Source organism: Fistularia commersonii, chromosome 1, assembly GCF_037954325.1.
Source record: "Fistularia commersonii isolate RoL2024-O1a breed Wild chromosome 1, RoL_Fcom_v1.0, whole genome shotgun sequence".
Lineage (NCBI taxonomy): Eukaryota > Metazoa > Chordata > Actinopteri > Syngnathiformes > Fistulariidae > Fistularia > Fistularia commersonii.
The window spans coordinates 26,880,913-26,900,035 of NC_141284.1; the positions used below are offsets into that span (position 1 = coordinate 26,880,913).

Here is a 19,123-nt window from a genome sequence, read left to right on the forward strand (position 1 = left end):
TATTATTAGTATCACTGTATTAGCCTAGTAGCAGTACTTAGCAATTACTATCAGTCCACTATTCAAAGGTTGCATTAACAGAGAATATTCTATAAAATCCATGTTATTACATTTCCTAGAGAATAAAAAAGTTGCAAGTGCATTTTGTAATAATCTTCTCAAAATGTAATAACTTATCACATAATGCGGCAAAATTTATTACAAAATGCGTTGCGGCAGTTTATTACAAAATGCGGCAGTTTATTACAAAATGAAATGAAAAAGTTATTACATTTTGGGCGTTTATTACAAAATGCACCGTTATTACAAAATGCGTCTCAACAAGCCTCCAAATTGCGACCCTTGTGTCGCATTTGCAAGCCCTGTTGAGCTGCATTTTGTAATAACGGTGCATTTTGTAATAAACGTCGAGAATATGATAACTTTTTCATTTCATTTTGTAATAAACTGCCGCATTTTGTAATAAACTGCCGCATTTTGTAATAAACTGCCCCACCGCATTTTGTAATATATTTTGCCGCATTATGTAATTAGTTATTACATATTGAGAAGATTATTACAAAATGCACTTTCAACTTTTTTATTCGCTAGGAAATGTAATAACATGGTGCATTATGTCATAACAATTGTAAAGCATAGTTTATTCCTTTGTTAATTGTATTTTTTATTCTACTTTAAAGTATTTTACTTTAAAGTTTTTGTACAAGCTAGGCCTATTATTAGTATCACTGTATTAGCCTAGTAGCAGTACTGAGCAATTACTATCAGTGCACTATTCAAAGGTTGCATTAACAGAGAATATTCTATAAATTCCATGTTATTACATTTCCTAGAGAATAAAAAAGTTGCAAGTGCATTTTGTAATAATCTTCTCAAAATGTAATAACTTATCACATAATGCGGCAAAATTTATTACAAAATGCGTTGCGGCAGTTTATTACAAAATGCGGCAGTTTATTACAAAATGTGGCAGTTTATTACAAAATGAAAGGAAAAAGTGATTACATTTTGGACGTTTATTACAAAATGCGTCTCAACAAGCCTCCAAATTGCAGCCCTTGTGTCGCATTCGCAAGCCTTCAAAGTCGCCGCGCACTTTGAAAAGCCAGGTTTTGACTCTTGTCGCCGTCACATTTAGTTTTATCGCTACCCTTCCTTCATTTTGGGGATTTCTTTTCATCGGTAGCTTTGTCTTAATTTGCCTGGACTGAAACTTTTCTTTCTTTTACTCCCACCCCTCCTCCCCTACCCCTGTTCATTGCAAAACAGCAACGGGGCAAATGTAGTCTGTCACAGCCGGGACCTTCTGTGAGCAGTCCACATCGCAGGTACCTGTCTGTTGGTTTCTAGCCCACCCAGAAGATGATGGAACTCATCCCGTGCTCGGACGCCCCGTTTTCGTAGACCCTTAGCTGTAAAAAAGCTTTCCAAAGCTCTCGTTTTGCGCCACGTTGGCGGCACGCGACGATGAATTCCATCATCTCCTGTCAGTCTAGACGCTCGGCGTAGGCTAGCCGATGAGGTGAGCGGCAGCCCAAGCGTCCGCTTAAAAAGTCGCTAACCAAGAGGGCGGTTTCCTCCGTGATATTTCCCCATCTTTTAACAATCCCTCGCTGTTACCGAGCACACGTTCCTGTTTTTTCCCCCCCTCCCCCCTCTCCGATTGCCAAGCCGAGTAAATGTCTGCAATGAACAATGCAAAAGCTGCTGTTTGATTATTTTCATTTTCTTTTTTTTTGTTTTTTGTTTTTTCTTCTTTCTCTGCCGCCGCCGCTGCTCTCATTGACTATCCACCATCTCCCTCCTCGGTCTGTCTTCTGTGAGTCTTGCCTCTCAGGTTTCCATTTTTCAAAATGGCAAGGGGGCATTTTTGGTGACATGTTCTGTGCATCCATGCGTCCCTTAAAGTCCCAAAAGTCTTGAAATTGATTTAATCGATTATCAATAATTTCTTATTGAGGGAGGCGGGGACTATAAGATAAGGTCATTCTTTTGTCACTGCAGTGTAACGGTTATAGTATCAATAAGTATGAATACGACAACAACATTATCAAGGATTAAAATTGGAAAACACTAAGGGTGAAAATGGAATATCAAAACGACAACATAAAACCAAAATAAAAAAAAAATAAGCAGAATGAGGCCAAATAGACAACGGAGTTCGGGAGTGGTAGCATAACTATAAGTTATACATTTAAACTAACAATTTGGCATTTTGGGGATTTTTTTTTTTTTGTTTCAGAGAAACAGTTATCAATCGTTTATCAATTATTTATCAAATAAACATTCACTTTGACTTTTCATTAGAATATTTAGGGAAGGCTCAATTAACATTATAAATTATATATTATTTAGTCATGATTAAAGCAGTTTGTTTGTACCGAATGCGCAAAACAAAAGATACAATAATAATCTGTAAATTATTACGAAATCACAAAGTCACGCTGCCGATTCTGGTCAATGCAGGATTATTTGCTCATATTTTCTTAAGAAATATAAAATACAATATATCATAAAAAAAATATATACATAATAATATATAATATATAGAATAAATAAAATATAAGATAGCATTAAATTTAGAATTAAAAAGATAAAACACACTACCATCAATTTATTCATTTATTTTAATTTTTTTTTTTTTTTTTTATTGAGACAATTAGATTTACAAACTCCTAAAGCGTCTCCCGAAATGACTCCTCAGCCTCTTCAAGCGCAGAACGAACATCCTTTAAATCAACTAACAGAGGTTTCGACCGCTGCACCGAGCACAATTTAATATTCATCGCAATGCCGGTCAGTGTCCTAAAAAGAAAAGAAAAAAAAAAAAAACAACCTCTTCAGCGAAAGTATTCGCCGATCCGGTCTTCTCGCTCTCGGCATGCTTTGCATTTTTCACGGAGACGCCGCACTTTCCAAACCCTCTTTACGATTAAAAGTATCGGAATAAAGCGCCGACACTTGCAGCATGCTTTTTTTTTTCCTCGCCCTAACACCCTCCCGCAGAGGAATGCAGTCTCCAATGTATCTGTTTGTTTGCCTTGAAAACTGTTTGAACGTCCCTGTTTCGTGTTTTTCCGCTCAGCCCGAAGTCGGCATGACGACCGCCGTCGGTCGCTCGCACCTCCGCCCTCTGGACTCGCGGCGCGTTGCAGAAACCGCGCGGTCGTAGCAAACGACGGCGAAAAACGGCGAGGCCCGCGGAGATGGAGATATTAAATTAAAACTACAGCTCGGCTTGACTTGATCTGATTTGGGTGATTTAATTTGGCGGTTATTTCTGCAGACTTTAATTTCTCAAAAGGCAAAAGCACCCGGTTTCGCTCGCCGGACTTTTCATGTCGAGGAGGGACTTTTTCCCGAGTTGTAATGCGATTATTTAATTTAAGGCGACAAAGTATTAGGCCCGCATATAGAAGGGGAGGAAATTATATTGGGAGAATGAGGTAGACATTTTGCAAGAATAAACAACTTTTAACTAAAAGACATTGAAGTTGTTCTGGTACTTAAGATGGAATTTAACCAAAGAAAGATGGGAGGATAAAATTATACGTTATTATTCTGATTTGTTTTTATGAAAAATACCAAAAAAGCAGTCTCTCGGCTCCATCCAAAAATGAGGGATGAAGATATATTCACTTTATGTTCAACCAATTAAGAAAAACCTTTTGGAAACATCACCATGAACGTTAATGGTGACATTATTATCAAATATATAATATTACTTTCTTCTCTTTGGATCAAAACCTTTATACATATAAAATGTGATATTTTGAGGAAAAAAAAAGGGATAACATCATGGTGAGTATAAGATAATCTTTGTTGATCCCCAAAGGGGAAATTCTTTTTGTCACAGCAGCGTAACAAGTATGGTTTCAATAAATAGGAGTATAAATATAAGAAAAAATGTAATAATATAAATATGAAAATATGAATATATAGATATAATTTCACTGTGCAATATTCAGAACTGTGCAATATTTCATTTCATAACAGCTACACTACAATTTTTCCCTTTATCATACTATTGTGCACTCCTTACCTCACTTGTTACTATGACACTTATAGTTTTATCACTTGTTTACTAAGACACTTTATAGTTTCACTGAGACACTTTATAGTTTATAGTTTATTTTATTTCTAATTCTGCCTTTTCTTTTTATTATTTATTACTGTTATATTTTCTGTAACTCTGGCACGACAATTTCCTTCGGGATTAATCAAGTTGTTCTTATCTTATTCTTATCTTATCTTATATAAGACAGAAAATAGCAACAACGACAACAAGGATAAGACTGGACAACGGAATAAAAAAAAAAAAAAAAACAGAAAAATGAAAACAGACAGGGATAAAAACATAAACAGAGTGAAAATAGCAATGATGTAAATAAACAAAAGAAGCCGGATGCGAGTGGGCTGAGCCGGTGCGTGACACGTCTATCTAAACTTCAATGTACGTGCTGTGCACATGTCTGTGTGTGTGTGTGTGTGTGTGTGTGTGAGCAGGTGTCCCAGCGACGCTGGATCCGCTTCCTTCCGTTCTGACCCAGAGACGTGGTGGGTCTGCAGGCCTTCTAATCTGCGCCGTGTCCTCTGGGTGGCTTTGCCCGTCCAGCTCCTCCTGCTGCTGCTGCTGGTCCTGGCCTTCCTCCTGCCAATGTCCGAGGAAGACTTCTGCGCCCAGTCCAACAACTTCGCTCATTCCTTCTACCCCATGCTGAGCTACACCAACGGGCCTCCGCCGGTGTAGGCGTCCCGTCGAGAGATCGGACGTTTCTCCGTCGGGACGACCGAAAACGGGATGGCGTTCACGTTTGCGTCCATTTCTTACCACAGCTGCCATCTGCACTTAGTATCTTTGCGCGTAGCGGATTAGGATTAGGATCCTCGCTGTTGTTCTGACGTCGTCGACGAACGGCCGGCCGAGACGGGAGAGCCCGAGGATGACCAACCGTCACTTGAAAGCACCAAAGTTAAAGGCTGAATATTAAGCTGTGAATTTGCTTGTAACTCCAAACAACAAAAAAAAAAAAAAGTGTAAAATTGAATAGACCTAAAATTGCAGTTATTTTTTACCTGTATTTTTTTGGCATGCAGTTCTAATCTTCTTTGATTCATCGTGTCCGTGGTGAACAATCCATTTTTAACTTGAATGAAATTGATTTTTACCGTATATGAATGATTGAGGACAAAGAGTTTAACCTGTAACATCGCTCATCGTCTGTACATCTTTATTTTCTAAAGAAATTGTTAAATATAACTTTAAGATAGATGATATATGACATATAGAACTGCTGTATTTTTTGTATGACCGTCTGTTGAGCATCAAATGTATAACAGTTGAAAAGTTGTGTATATAATGTTAAAAATGAATAAGGAAAATGTATGTATATGCGATCATCAGAAACAACGAATGCCAAATCTCCATTTTGATATCCGTCTTTATATTTGCATTTGTGCGGGATGAAAATGCATTCTGGAAAACACTTTGGGTAAAATGACAGCAAAGCATCTGGCGAAAAACTTTGGCTGTGCGACGACGCGAGGAACAAATGAGCTTGAAAGTACTTCAAAATAACCCAAAACTTAACAAGAAAAAGCCTGAAAATCCTTTTTTTAAATTGACAAATAAGCGCCTGAAAAGTAGTGTAACATTGTGTGGATGTCATTAAGAAACGACTTCCAAATTAATATCAAATTACACTGTAAGTGGTTCAGAGTGACCTGTAAATCAGCAGGAAATCAAATGAATTTTAGGGGGAAATGACCTTAAAACGTCTGCCTCTATAAACATCATGCCATCATGTTTTGGCTTTTTTCTTTTCAATTTGGTGAATTCTTTTATATTATTTAATATTTTATTTTTTTTCTCCGTCGGACAAACCGACTCCCTCGGGGAAGAAAAGTTCCCGTTCACTTCGGCGTAAATATGATGGTGGTGGTGAGTGCGAAGAAAAAAGCCCTGAATTTTTGAACGATTTTGTCATTTTGGATGGACGTTGCCGTCCACGGCAAGCATCTGCGAGGCGGCTATCTGGAATTCCACCAGATGAGGGAGGGAGAGGAAAAAAGGGGTAGGATCTGATTTTATCTCATGCCTTAATGGCTTGTAGGAGAAAGAGTTGCAAAGAAAGCTGACAAAAGTCAAAAGTGCAGCGATTTTAGTTGAAAACATCTTGTACAGATACACTATGTGGCCAAAAGTATTCTCTCAACCGTCCAAATAATAGGAATCAGGTGTTCCAATCACTGTTATGGCCAAACATGTATAAAATCAAGCACCAAGGCATGTAGACTGTATCATAAAAACATGCTAGTGTTTGGGAACAACGGCAACTCAGCGGCAAAGCAGCAGGCTACGTGAACTGACGGAGCGGGGGTCAGTGGATGCTTGGGTAGTGCCAAGAGGTCGCCAACTTTCTGCAGAGTCAATCACCACAGACCTCCAAACTCCATGTGGCCTTCAGATTAGCTCAAGAGAGCGTCATAGAATGGGTTTCTCCATTGGCCGACCAACTCCATCCGAGCCACTCGTCACCAAGCGCGGTGCAAAGCTTCGGACGCAGTGTTGTAAAGCAACCCCGCCACTGGACTCTGGGGCAGTGGAGTTGGTTCTCTGGAGTGACAAATCCCGCTTCTCCACCTGGCGATCTGATGGATGTGTCTGGGTTTGGCGGTTGCCAGGAGAACGGTACTTATCTGACCGCACTGTGCCAAGTGCGAAGTTTGGTGGAGTCGGGATTATGTTTTTGGCCCCTTAGTTCCAGTGAAAGGAACTCTGAAAGCTTCAGCATACTAGGACATTTTGGACAATTCCATGACCATTCCAACTTTGTGGGAACAGTTTGGAGCTGGTCCCTTCCTTGGTCCCTGGTTGGAACCAAGTTCCAACCCCATAAAACGCCTTTGGGAGAAATTAGAGTTGAGACTGAGACCCAGACCTTCTTGTCCAACATCTTTGTGTGACCTCACGAATGCGCTTCCGGAAGAACGGTGAAAAATTCCCATCACACTCACACTCCTGAACGTTGTGGACCCTGTCAGAAGAGTTGAAGCTGTTCTAGCAGCAAGGAGTGGACCCACATCAGATTGAACCCTATGGATTAGGAATGGGAAGTCACTAAAGTTCTTATGTGAGTCAAGGCAGCAGAGCAAATACTTTTGGGCCTATCATGTAGCTAAGGTACCTCTCTCTCCCTGGCAGACGGCTGGACCACAGCTGGACCCTCTTTGGTCTTCTACTCTTGACTCTAAAGGTCTAAGTGCAGAAAGCTCAGTCTCCCCTCCACCCCGACTTTTCCCCCCACAAACTTCTCTTCCTGCTCTTCATGGAGGACATGTGGCTCTCAAACGTATAAGACTAACTCGTAAATACAAGTGATCCCCCCGCCCTCCCTAAGGAGAGCCGAAATTATTCAAAACAAAAAAAAAAAGATCATGCAGTAGAACTGCTTCTGGGAGGAACACTGGTCCGAAACCCCTTCCCCTCTACCTTGAGCTCATTGGCGTAAGAGAGCTGGGCTTTGAGCTCGGTGTTGGACAACTTGGTCGCCCTCAGTACGCCTTGCAGACGCTCCAGTTTCTTCTGGAGTCGCTTGGTTTCAAGATGGGCATCGTCTCGCTCCGCAGCCAGCACCGATCTGCTCCTCTTCTCCTCCTCCAGCTCCGTGACCTTCTTCCTGAGGAGCTGGACGTGGAGACCTTTGCTCTGCAGTTGGTCCTTCTGAGACTTTAACTGTCGGAAGGAGAATAGTCCGCTCAAAAAACTTTGCTTCTGCAGTACTTTCTGCAGGGACAGACTAGTCGTGGATGAAAAAGGAGGTTTCTAAAAGTTGCCAAGACTAAACAATATCAAATAATGAAAGGCTCAAACAGTCTTTGGGCTCAGAAGAACATTTTCATCAGGTGATCAAACATTTCAAATGATGAAAATTAAAAAGACAAAATTGGAGGTTCTCGGTCATCCGGGTCGTGGTGAATTCTTGTCCAAATCTTCTCGTTTGGGCAGCAGGACTTGAATTTCCTCCAGACAAGAAGATTTCATCAAGACAAAAAGGTAAAATTTCATAAACCATGGGACATAATCCACACCAGAGGTGAAATGATAGAAAAAGAAAATTGCTAAAAAATAGGCATTGACCATTTTACCTTTTCAAAACATGAAACCTGAAGGAAGCCCCCCCCCAATCTTTGCCTTTTCTGTTTTTCATGTTTGTCGTTAAGAAAGAAAAGTCTAAAGATGAGAAGGAAATCACCCAACAAGGGAAGACTACGGTTCAGATTTCAAAACACGACCAAACAATGAAGAAAATGACTTCCAACCTATAAACAACTAAATGCAAACAGATCTGAAGCACCTTTCTCTGTAGGCTGTAGGCCAGAGTTTTGCTCTCCAGCAGAGCAGCTCCTTCCTCTCTGACCAGCTGCTCCGCTCGTGACAGGATGACTTTCAGCCTCATGTCGAAGCCCAGATCCACGGCAAGTTGGTCGACCCTCATCGCCTCCGACAGCTCTTCCAGGAACTCCTCGTACTGGAAACAAAACGCATCGAGCTTCTTTTAGGTGCCCTCCTACTTCATCCGACAATTGGATTGTGCACCCACGTGCTGGTTGTTGCGTTGCAGGACGTCTTGGTGCTCGTCAGCCGTCAGCAGCTCGGCCTCCAGGTTCTGCAACCTCTCCCCGAGGTCCTGGACCTGCTGCTCTGCGAGCACAGCTCTCTGGAACCCCTTCTGCCGGAGCTCCTTCTGCTCATTCAGCTCCTCCAGGAGGCCAGACAGCCTCGACTCCATCTCCGACACCGCCTGAGCAAAGAGCGTGTTTCGGGTTCCCCTTTTCAGGAAAGGTTTTGGCCATGGAAATGAAGTACCCTAATTTCTGGACTATTAAGCGCACCTCAATATAAGCCGCGCCGGCTAGCCGATCGCTATCTCGGGCTTCCTCCTGCGCACTAAAACCGTCAAAGTCGTCGTCTTCGGCGTCGTAGTTGAACGGACTCAGAATTTCCCGGTCATTTCATCGGTGTGACGAGGATAAGTTTTAGCGGCGTGAAGCTCGTTAGCCCCCCCCCCCAAAAAAAATCCATATATTAGCCGCATCATTGTTTAAGTGAAAAAGGTCGCGGCTTATCGTACGGAAATTACGGTAGTTACATATCTCATAAAACCTTGAGACCAAATCAAAGCTCTGTAGTTACGACTTAAAAAGTAACTCGTGCATTTAATTATCAGACATAAATTCACATGAAGTTCCCATCAGTGAATTTGCATTTTCAGATTTCCTCCTCGGATGAGTTTTTTTGATTCCTCTCAAAAAAAAAAAAAAAAAAAAATCCCCCCTCCCCCCTCACCTTATTGCAGACGGCGTCCAGTCTGGACAGGATATCTTTCTCTTTTGGGGAGATCACGTCCTCGCGCTCTCCACGGAGCAGAGACGCCACCCTGTTCAGGAACACCTGAAGTTTCTGCTGCACCGCTTGGGTTTCCATCTGACTTGTCTGGATTTTTCTCTCAAGAGTTTCCACTTGCTTTTCCAAACACTGAGATTCTCTCCTCGCTGCCTCAGTGACCCTCCTGCTGGCCTCAAGTCTCTCCGACATTGTCTGAATTTCCAGCTCTGCCCCCGTCTTTCCCAGCTTCAGGCCATCTAACTCCTGGTGACAGAAACACCGGCCACGTCTTAGGCTACTCTATAAAAAATCTCTTGTATATTTCATACAAATATTGATATAAATGTTATTTACATACGTCTTTGAGGGAGTCCAGCGCCGCCGCGCTGCCGGCGGACTTCCTCCTCTCTCGGTCCAGTTCCGCCACCAGCCGAAGCACCATCTCCCTGCTGGCTTTACACTCCACCTCGCTGGACTTCACACTCTCCTCTAGAACGGCAATCCTCATCTTCAGCCTCTCCCGCTCACCCTGTTCAGAACATGATCATAGCCTGCTTTCTAGATTCTTTGGATCCTTGAAAACTAACCGGAACAGAATAAAGATTTGGATATTATCAACCCTCGTGCGATCTTTGTACACTAGTGGTGTACAGCCCACATGGAAACATTAGCAAAAAAGAAGAATCACTTTTTCTAATTATGGGGTCTCTTTAGGAAAAGTCATAAAATTGCAAGTTGGAAAAAAATAGGTTAAGGTGTTTTTTCTACAGCTAAACATGGTAGTGGGTCACTTTTGACCCGCAAGACAACACAAGGGTTAAGAATTCTTCGTCGTCTTCTTCTTTCCTCTCTGGACTTTTCCCTTCAGGGGTCACTGAAGCTAAGCTACATTTTCCATCTAACCCAATTCTCTGTATCCTCCTCTCTCACACCAACTAACTTCATATCTTCTCTCACTACGTCCATCAATCTTCTCTTTGGTCTTCCTCGAATCCTCCAATTCCAGCATCGGTCTACCAATAAAATCCCTACGTACATGACCCAACCATCTCAGCCTGGCATCTCTGACCTTCTCTCCAAAACACATGTGCCGTCCCCCAAATGGACTCATTCCTGATCCTATCCATCCCAAAAAGAACCTCAACATCTTCATCTCTGTGACCTCCAGCTCTGCTTCCTGTCAAGCCATCGCTCACTTGAACCCCACAGTGCCTTAAGTATGCTTTTATCGAGGGACATCAACATGTAGTCCTACACAACAAATCTTTTCTTCACTGCCGCTGTCATCAAACCATGTCCAACCACTGTCTTGTCCACCTTTCCTTTCCTTCTGGCTGATAGTCTTCTATCTTCTCTCCATCCATTCCAACCGGCTTGAACCTGTTTCTTCACCTCTTTTCCAAACTCTGTTGACCCTAAGTACTTGAAGTCCTCCACTTTCTTGATCTCCCTGTAGGCTCACTGTTCCACCTGGGTTCCTCTCATGCTTCTTCTTCTGTCGGCTTTTCCCTTCAAGGGTCTCCACAACGAACCCACCTTCTCCATCCAACCCTTTTCTCTGGATCCTCCTCTCTCACACCAACTGCCTTCATATCCATCCATCTTCTCCTTGGTCTTCCTCTAGACCTCCAATTCCAGCATGGGTCTACCAATATATTGACTCTCCCTCCTCTGTCCATGACCCAACCATCTCTGACCTTCTCTCCAAAACGTCTAACATGTCCCCAGATGGATTCCTTCCTGATCCTATCCGTCCCAAAAAGAACCTCAACATCTTCATCTCCATTCCAACCTGCTTGAACCTGTTTCTTCACCTCTTTTCCACACTTTGTTTACTTAAAATCCTCCACCGTCTTGATCTCCACTCCCTGTAGCCTCACGGTTCCAGCCGGGTTCCTCTCATTCACACACATATATTCTGTCGTCCTGCGACTAACCTCCACTCCTCTCCAAGGGTTTAATCATTTGGGGTTGTGTTACATACCTCGTCAGGGCTTTCCGATTCTTCCATCATTTCAAAAGGAGCAGAATAGTTTGTATCGGTAAGAGACTTGTGTTTCTAAAAATTCCTTAGCAACAGAAAACATACACCACATTCCGCCAGATGGGGCAGTGTTTCCTGTGTAGAAACTTAATAGAGATTTGTAGAAAGAAAAATATCATTTTTTTTTTTTTTTTTTTTAATGCAAGTAATGATACAAGTAATGCAAGGACAAACACTTTTTCCAGAGTCAGCAATCACTGCTGGAAAGTAGCGATGCTCCCTTCTCCCGTCTGCTACGAGGTGCAGATCACTGAATGCCAGCACTGGAAGATGTAGGAACAGCTTTTCTCCACAATCCATCCTGCCAAGAAACACAACAATCCCTGCAACAGCTCACATACCTTGTCAAACACCGACAATAGCATTTGTATCTGACAGCGACAGGCGGTGCATTTCATACCTTAGCCTTCAGTAGTGCTCCATTTATCAATCTAATCATCAATCCATCGTCTGTATTATTTATATAATATAATATAATATAATATGTATATATATATATATATGATATAATAATATATATAATATAGACAATATGATATTTTATTATATTATCCATCCATCATCCATCCATCCATCCATCCATCCATCCATCCATCATCGGTATTATATTATATCATATTATATTACAAATCAACTGAAATATTGCAAGCCTTTTATTACTTTAATATTGCTGATTACGGCTTACATCTTAAGAAAACTCAAAAATCCTATCTCAAAATATTGGAATATCATGAAAAAGTAATTTTTGATTTTTTAATTGCATTACAGAAGATAAAGAAATTTTCTGAGACAGTCATGTCTGCACTACTGACTCTGAGATTCATTAGTCTTGTTTTAACTCAATGATTTACACAAATAATGATTTGCAGTTCAGACCTGAAAATCATCCATTCGTGTTTTAAATGACACATAAAAATGCGATTCTCTATCACACAATCAATATAACTTTATTATTTTTAACTATGATTATCATTTAATATGGTGGTTTTGGTGGCGCTCGTACTTATGGGTTAATTTCACCCCTGATCTAGCCTTCGCAGGCACCGGCATTCAGCCTGCGAGACTTAATTTCGGGCAAGTGACGTCACTCTCTTACGTCACGCCAAACAGGAAGTGAATCGCGGCAGCAAGACTATATTAGAAAACACGGCTACGCATGGCGTCACGCAGGTACGGACGCCGCAAAGGTTTGACATTCACAGGAGTCTCCTACCGTTCGGTAGCCGTTCTTTACACCGTCAACGTTACCGGGAAGGAGCGGTGCCCGACGCCAGACTTACCCTGTCGGCGGTAGGTATCGTAGCAAGTTTGTCCCCATGTCCAATTGAACAGTTGTAGCCTGAATTGCTTGCTAGCACTAGCCTGAAGCTAACGAAGAAGGCGGATGACAAGGACATCCTCAGGGTTTTATGCTCACTGCTTGTTTTCTACTTGAAAATTAGTTTTTTTATTGTTTTCCGGTGTGCTCGAAAAATGTATTTAAACTTTCCCGGCCGTTCACAGAAGCACTTCTGTCTCTGAGATTCAGTAGTCTTGTTTTAAATGAATTGTGTTATGATTTGAGTCATCGGGGTTTATGAAAACAGAAGCTGTGTTTTGAATTCATGCAGCACTAGTACATGCAAGATTTTGTTTAGAATTTGTATTTTAAGTTAAAGTTAACAATCATGGATTCACTGATGTTATTGTTTTTTTTGATGTTGCCCATTGTCATCCCCGATGTTGTTGTGTGCTGCCTATTTATTTGTGGATTTTTTTTTGTCTTGCTATTTCCTGTCTTCTACCTTTCCATTTATATTTATATTCATATTTATTTCCTTTTTTTGACATTATAACAGTTCTACTGCTGTGACAAAGGAATTTCCCCTATGGGGATTAACAAAGTTTATCTCATCTTATTCACTGCACTGTGACTTACAGGATAGCTGCCCAATAATTTCAATTGATGGTCAGTAAGGTCTGGATTTGTATTCCTTACAGGGTTTACTCTCTATTTTTATTGATTTGCCAACTATCTGTAGGACTGGGACGTGTCTCTTGTCTAACCAGCTCTCTTACGGAAGATGCTTCTGCGGACGCTGTGGTGCAGACTGGGTGCTCAGAGGCCAGCAGAGAGGAATCCAATCTGCGTGTTCGCCTCAGCCTGTCTCCCTGCGTCCGGCCAACCACACAAATGTGAAATCAAACGTAGGACTCACTCTTACTGGCCTGCAAGAGGGGCCAGTTTAGCCTATTCCAGCACTTTCAGTCGATGGCAAAGACACACCAGGCCGACTCTGCCTCCTTCTGCCGGATATGAATGCAAAAGTTTGTTTATTGACTCTGGGCTAGTGGCAAACTTGCAACACACACAGAGGCGTCTTTACACGTCAAACATTGTGAAATCGGTATTAAAACCCAGTTTGCCGCCGGTAACGACACCCGGGAAAAGAGTGCCCAAAGGGCCGAGGACAAAACAGCCCTCCAGAGCCAACCAGCCGTCTCTGAAAGGGGACGAGGTGAAGTATCCATGCAAAAGTTAGTCAAATATGAAATGTTAATATCCCTTTAGAAAATTTGAATTTAAAGAACGCATGTTTTTTGTTTTCTTTGGGTTTTTTTTTTCCTTGGAAGGACATGATGCAGTGTATTGCCTTTGCAACAGCGGATCAGTATCATTTACCGACACTGTGCCATGACCTGATAGGTCACGGTTTCCAGGAGATAGATTTACCGAGAGGTAAGATAGAAAATGATTCTTAAACATAATATACCTTTTTTTTTTTTTTTTTTTTTTTTTTTTCTTAAATGATTTATATCCTCACATATTTCATGGTCCCTTTTTATTTCAGATGCCTCCAATGTCTTGGTGATAAGTACAGATATGGCTGCAAAACCGGACGACGGTGCTCTGATTTTCTTTTTCAGGTATATGGAAATTCGATGCGTTAAATAGTAAAATAGACGTTGATATTATGGCGGAATGCGAGTTGTGGTGTCAGTGCCAAATCCAAATGATTTCTTGTGGAAACTGTCGCCAGCTGCCTGGACATGGCGTTGTTATTAGATTGTTGTTGTGGACTCGCCAAATTAAAATCAAATAACATCTAATATCTATCAAACTATCCCTATTTATCAAAATATTCCTTTATCTAAATATCCTTCATTGTACCATATTTTTATTTCACTTATTATTACATGGACCATAATTTCTGGACTATTTAGCACATCTGAATATAAGCCACACCGGCTAAAAATCCCTAAATAAATATATGTGTCCACATAAGATAAACTTTATTGATCCCCATAGGGGAAATTTCTTTGTCACAGCAGCGTAACAGTTATAATGTCATCAATTAGAAAAAATAAAATAAATACAAATATGAATATAGATAAAGAAGACAGCAAGACATCCATGAATAAATAGACAGCAGTGATATAGGACACACTTGTCTACAAGCCACGGGTGTCCACGTTGTAACATGAGATATTTACACAGAAACATTTTTTTTAACTTTTAATTAAATGCATACCAGTAATGTCCACAAATACGTACCAGAAATGCTTTTTTTCCCCCCAAACAGTGCCTGTAACAAGGCTGAAAAAGATTAAGAATGAATAAGAATAAGAACAACTTTATTTATCCCGAAGGAAATGGTTGTGCCAGAGTTTCAAGTAAAACATAACTATAATAAATAATAGTAGGAAGGAGGGAGCATAAGAAATACAAATAAAACTATAAAGTGTCAAAGTCAAGGCTATAAAGTGTTTTAAGGTCTTAAAAAGTACAAAGATTTGAATATTCCCTTCGGCTGAAGGAAGAGGAATTAAAAAGTCTGATAGCCTAATAACGGAAAAGTCCATCCATTCATTTTTAAGTTATTAAAGCAAACTCTTATTCTTTTTTTGACTTTTTAAGTGTATTTGAATCTGCCATGCACTGAGAAATGTATCTATTTTTGCACAAGAAATACGTATTTGATCATAATAATATACACAGTTTATCTAACTTATGGTGTGCAGTATGTGACAGCATTTCATTGGGACAGATAATCTGAAACAAAGTGCCAGTGGAGCTTAAAATATTTTTCGTCGATTGAATTTGTTGTTAAATCGTTCAATCTTCTCTGTATTTTCAGGGAAGGATCAGTGGTCTTCTGGAATGTTGATGAAAAAATGGTAATTTTACGTCTTAAATGTCTTCTACCGACAGTGCATGAGCTCGTAATTGATATCGTACTGTATTCTATCATCAGATGAAAAAGGTTTTGAGAATATTAGAACTCCACGAGATCCAACCCTATGAGGTCGCCCTCGTCCACTGGGAGAATGAAGAGATTAACTACACTTTCGGAGAGTATGGCGCCCTCCTTTCCTTGTTTGCTTTTATTTTATTTTTTGATTTTTTTTTTTTTTTTTAATTTCAATCGTTCCCTCCTCAGGGGAAATACAAAACTAGAGCGGGGTAATTTTGTTCTGAGCGTCAGCATGGAACAGGACGAGGCCGTGTTGGAGAAATTTGCCTTTTCCAACGCCTTGTGTTTGTCAGGTGAAAACTCAACCCTCACCTTTATAAATATAAAGATTTTAACATCTCGAGCCAAAGCTTTTGTGTTTTCTCTTTGCAGTGAAGCTGGCGATATGGGAGGTGGCGTTAGACAACTTTGTCGATTCAATCCAATCCATTCCAGAGGTACGGACGGAATTATCTTTTTTTTTTTTTTTTTTTTTCCATATAAGGTCTCTTTTTAGCGCTAATGTCACGATTTATTTCCCTCCTCAGACACTGAAGTCTGGCAAGAGGGTCAAGCTGTCTTCGGCAGAAGTTATGCAGAAGATAGGAGAGCTTTTCACCCTGAGGTACGTCCACTTACCTCGAATTAGCGAAGTTTCGTTCAAAGTTTTTTCGGTCTCTTCGAAATCTGAAAGGGGATTTTTGTCAACAATTTGTCTCAGTTTGGCTTTTGTTATTTTATCCGTGCGGATTTTGCACGGATTCCTGCAAAATTACAGACTCTGCTGTTATTTTGGTCCCATCGAATGTCCTGGAACGGCTGATTCCACATCTGCTGGATAAATAGATTCCCATTGCGATGAGGAAGAGTCTGCAGTATCTCTGGGGTTTATGTGTGTGTGCGATAGCTTCAAGCTAATAGTTATAGCTATGGACGATAAAAATACTTTTGTGGTCATTAGAAGCAATTTCAACAGCCGCAAAAAAAAAAGAATTACGAGAGATCTAAAGCGGAGACGAACGTGTACGACAGGAAAAATGTTGTAAATGTCGATAATTTTGACTTCCGATTTTCACTCGACAGTTTTTAGGATGATTTATAACCAAAACTTGGTTGAAAGTCTCAAAATGTCAGCCGGTTTATCTGATTTTCCAATTTCCCAACGTCAATACCAGATCCAAAATTCGGAGACATCTCTGGTTCGATAAGAAATAATGATCATTTTGTTGTTTTTCTTTTTAAAAACCTTCCTTTCCCTCCTCCTGACAAGACACTGCATAAACCTGAGATCCGACCTTCTCCTCACGCCGGATTTCTACTGGGACAGAGAAAACCTGGAAAAGCTGTACGACAAGACCTGCCAGTTCCTCAGCATCAACCGCAGGGTCAACGTAAGGAACGGCACGGAAATACAGGAAAATGTATTCGCGCGGGAGTCTCTGTTGTGACGGCGTCGATGCGCCGCAGGTGGTGAACGAAAAGCTGGAACACTGCACTCAGCTGACGGACCTGATGAGGAGCCACCTGAGCGAGAAGCACAGCTTGAGGCTGGAGTGGATGATCGTCATCCTCATCACAATAGAAGTAAGAGACGTCGCCGGCGGCGTTCCGATTTTCAAGATGGGAATACGTCTCATCATTTAAAATGTCGATTTTAGTCTGAATTTTGAAAAAAAAAAAGGAGAGTCCTCCAGCTGCAGAGGTTCCTGGACCTGAAATCCAAGCCGGCTTATATTAAACAGGCTTTATTTCTACTTTCCTCTTTTTGAAAAAGCAATAGACCAAATGAATATTACGCAAATAGTCTAAAAACGCTTATCGCCGATGAACTAGCGGATAAATTCAATCAGTATCGCATAAAGACGTATATTTAATTAAATTCATGAAATTCAATTTTAAATTCATTTGCGGACTAAATAAATGGTCGTAATTTTGAGACAAAGGTCACTTCTTTTTTCGTGGACGGCGTCCCGAAGCCTCAGAGAAATGGCTCCCAATTGAATACCGGCTTCTTTTTCGAGTAAATTTTGCTGCGGTGAGTCGTTTTCACTGCGAAAACAAAGACTTCAGCACACATTGATTACTTTTCTTAATGTTTAATACACAATTATTACCAAAATACCTTGTTTGTTTGACCTTTTAGCCTCTTTAGCCTGCGTCGCTTACTTACAAAATGCCTAAAAATAAATATTTTCAGAGTTAATTTCCTCGGTTACTAATCATTGAATGCTATTTATAACTCTTTTCAAATGTTTTTTTTTTTTTTGTTTTTGTTGAGTAATATACGGTATGCTAACATGTTCTGCCTCAATGTCACCTCAACAAATGTGAATTATTTCATTTATGTCATATGTGACGTATGACTCGTGGCGTGTACGTTTAAATATTTTGTTTTTAAGGCATATTATTCATCTTAGCTACTGTCGAGCGTCTCCCTGCCCGCGATAAAAGTTCAAACCGCTTCAAATTAAAACATTCGAAATGATTTAAAACCTTTTCAGTGAGAAATGTTCACTTCTGCTCACATTGCAGGTTTTGTTTGAGCTGGGAAGGATGATCTTCTGAGAACGGCTGAGGAAACATCTCCAGTGCATGTAAATCATAAAGCGGACCTGAACATGTTTTAGGTGTTAAAAAAATTCACGCTGAAATGTTTTCACACACATGAAATATGTTTGCAGTGTTTGATATTCAAAGGTTCTTCAAGAACCGCGCAGTGTGAAGGCGTTTCAGAAACATATTCTTGTTTTTCGTCAGGATGTTAATGTGTCGTCAGTTACGACGAGAATGTCTTTAACTCTTCTTTTTTTTTTTTTTTATTAATTTTGAATTTCTTTTTAATGTCATGGTTAGCATGAGCGATGCTGTCTTTTAAAAAGACGTAGCCGAAGCCTGAGGCCAAACCGTCATGTTTGACGTGAATTATCTTTCATCCGTCGGCGAACGCAAGACGAAAAGGATCAATATCGTCAATCTGTGATCGCTGCGCTTTAAGAAATGCAATGAAATACATCTATTTTAAATATTTGCCGGTAATGTTTATATTTGCATCTAGAATAATTGGAACAATTGAAAGCGGATTTAAGGATCGTAAATGTTCCTCTTCAGTCGACAAAGAAAAGCACAAATACTCGGATGGTTGTTCGGTAAATTGAAATGTTTTATTAATAAACACAAGTTACAGTGCTCTATTCTTATTTGCTCATTAGTTTTGGTCGCACAGTTTCTTATCAGCAAGACCTTTGCATGAACGTCATTAGATTATGGGGCGATATTGGAAAATAGGAGGCTTAAAAAAAGAGGCGTCCCGTTTCTCTGATATCAAAGCAGCAATATATAGTATTATTTAAAAAAAATATTTCAGCGTAATTTCGATGCTTTTGAGTACAAACTCCTTCTAGCTTACGAGAGACAAAACTTGGAATCGTCGGCGCAGAAGACGACAGGATAATTAAGGCTGATTTTATGAAGAGAAAA

The 19,123-nt window shown here is 40.5% G+C and overlaps 3 protein-coding genes across 5 annotated transcripts in view; 2 read left to right on the forward strand and 1 right to left on the reverse strand.

Moving 5' to 3' along the window:
- The window catches only part of syne1b (spectrin repeat containing, nuclear envelope 1b), a 170,857-nt gene extending 165,424 nt beyond the window's left edge, over nucleotides 1–5,433 (forward strand). The window contains exons 144-145 of the mRNA XM_086157463.1: nucleotides 1,270–1,328; nucleotides 4,507–5,433. Coding sequence (XP_086013589.1) covers nucleotides 1,270–1,328; nucleotides 4,507–4,750 — 303 coding nt within the window. The 3' untranslated portion in view covers nucleotides 4,751–5,433. The remainder of the gene's footprint in view (nucleotides 1–1,269; nucleotides 1,329–4,506) is intronic.
- Nucleotides 5,421–11,440, reverse strand: ccdc170 (coiled-coil domain containing 170). 2 transcript variants are annotated; one of them, XM_086157450.1, is made up of 7 exons: nucleotides 11,373–11,440; nucleotides 9,747–9,917; nucleotides 9,350–9,652; nucleotides 8,604–8,804; nucleotides 8,358–8,531; nucleotides 7,493–7,735; nucleotides 5,421–7,096 (listed from the first exon to the last, which is right to left on the reverse strand). In XM_086157450.1, exons 1-7 carry the CDS (start codon nucleotides 11,400–11,402, stop codon nucleotides 7,085–7,087), a joined length of 1,134 nt encoding a protein of 377 aa, XP_086013576.1. In that variant the 5' UTR covers nucleotides 11,403–11,440; the 3' UTR covers nucleotides 5,421–7,084. The 2 variants fall into 2 exon arrangements, with proteins under 2 accessions (XP_086013576.1, XP_086013567.1); XM_086157441.1 differs by having other exon boundaries at nucleotides 5,422–7,735.
- A 1,142-nt stretch (nucleotides 11,441–12,582) lies between these two features.
- Nucleotides 12,583–18,351, forward strand: rmnd1 (required for meiotic nuclear division 1 homolog). Of its 2 annotated transcripts, XM_086157498.1 has the most exons (12): nucleotides 12,583–12,722; nucleotides 13,454–13,930; nucleotides 14,046–14,151; nucleotides 14,264–14,339; nucleotides 15,551–15,590; nucleotides 15,668–15,768; nucleotides 15,854–15,960; nucleotides 16,040–16,104; nucleotides 16,195–16,271; nucleotides 16,917–17,037; nucleotides 17,114–17,230; nucleotides 18,179–18,351. In XM_086157498.1, exons 2-12 carry the CDS (start codon nucleotides 13,496–13,498, stop codon nucleotides 18,209–18,211), a joined length of 1,278 nt encoding a protein of 425 aa, XP_086013624.1. In that variant the 5' UTR covers nucleotides 12,583–12,722; nucleotides 13,454–13,495; the 3' UTR covers nucleotides 18,212–18,351. The 2 variants fall into 2 exon arrangements, with proteins under 2 accessions (XP_086013624.1, XP_086013617.1); XM_086157491.1 differs by having other exon boundaries at nucleotides 15,854–16,104; nucleotides 18,179–18,324.
- Nucleotides 18,352–19,123: the final 772 nt, after the last annotated feature.